The sequence below is a fragment of the Polyodon spathula genome, unplaced genomic scaffold (genome assembly GCF_017654505.1).
Source record: "Polyodon spathula isolate WHYD16114869_AA unplaced genomic scaffold, ASM1765450v1 scaffolds_2703, whole genome shotgun sequence".
Lineage (NCBI taxonomy): Eukaryota > Metazoa > Chordata > Actinopteri > Acipenseriformes > Polyodontidae > Polyodon > Polyodon spathula.
The window spans coordinates 3,275-4,314 of record NW_024474171.1 but is presented as its reverse complement, the minus strand read 5'-3'; the positions used below and the strand labels follow the sequence as shown (position 1 = coordinate 4,314).

At 40.1% G+C, this 1,040-nt stretch overlaps 1 protein-coding gene across 1 annotated transcript in view; it reads left to right on the top strand.

Annotated features, from left to right (window-relative positions):
• The first annotated feature begins 121 nt into the window (after window positions 1-121).
• Window positions 122-1,040, top strand: part of LOC121310861 (tripartite motif-containing protein 16-like) — a 3,527-nt gene continuing 2,608 nt past the window's right edge. Inside the window, exons 1-3 of the mRNA XM_041243794.1 lie at window positions 122-297; window positions 491-724; window positions 879-1,038. Of these exons, the coding sequence (XP_041099728.1) occupies window positions 172-297; window positions 491-724; window positions 879-1,038 (520 nt within the window). The 5' untranslated portion in view covers window positions 122-171. The remainder of the gene's footprint in view (window positions 298-490; window positions 725-878; window positions 1,039-1,040) is intronic.

The window sequence follows — 1,040 nt, the reverse complement described above, 5'->3', positions numbered from 1 at the left end:
AGATCAAAATATATTTGAGAACCACTCAGAATTATTGCAACATTGTAAAGAGGTAAGGGGGCAAGAAAATAGAAAATATATTTGAACTAAAATGATTCTGTCAGTTTCAATTGCATACTTAGACAGGCCTGTGTTGGGTGTGACAGGATATCACTCAATGCCTCATCAGAAATGTCACTGTGTCACTGTGTTTCTACACAGAAGCAGCTGGGAGAGACACAGACAGAAATACAACAGAGAATCCAGGAGAGACTGAAAGAAGTGAAGGAGCTCAGACAGGCTGTGGAGACACTGAAAGTGGGTATTGATAAGAGGGGGTTATTATTATTATTATTATTATTATTATTTATTTATTATTATTATTATTATTATTATTATTATTATTATTACAGATGGACTGGAACACATCTGCAGAAGCTTGCTGTCTATGCCTGATGTGTTTTTGATATCAATTCTAACCATGTCTCCTCTACTGTGTTCTTTCACTCAGAGATCTGCATGCATAGAAATAAAGGAAAGTGAGAAGATCTTTACTGAGCTGATCCGATCCATTGAGAAGATCCACACTGAGGTTATTGAGCTGATTGGAGCTAACGAGAAGGCTGCAGTGAATCAGGCTGAAGGACGCATGAAGAAACTGGAGCAGGAGATTGCTGAGCTAAGGAGGAGAAACGCTGAGCTGAAACAGCTTTCAGAGACAGAGGATCACATCCATTTTCTACAGGTAACATCACTGCTTGTTAGAAAATCTCAAGTACATAACTGGGACGCTTTCAGACAGACCTCTCCAATTGGATGAATCCTTGCTTTTCACCAGGAATGTTTTGGAGCCCATTCTGTTTCACTGAAAACTCCTTGTCTCCACTTTCCTGTTGTAGAATTTCCAGTCTCTCTGTGCCCCTCCTGAAGCTGGAGACTTACCCAGCGTTACTGTCAATACAGACATCTCTTTTGGGGCTGTGAGGAAAGCTGTATCTGAACTTAAAGACCATATTGAGGACTTCTGCAAGGGGGAATTAGTCAAAATAAGCACAACAGGT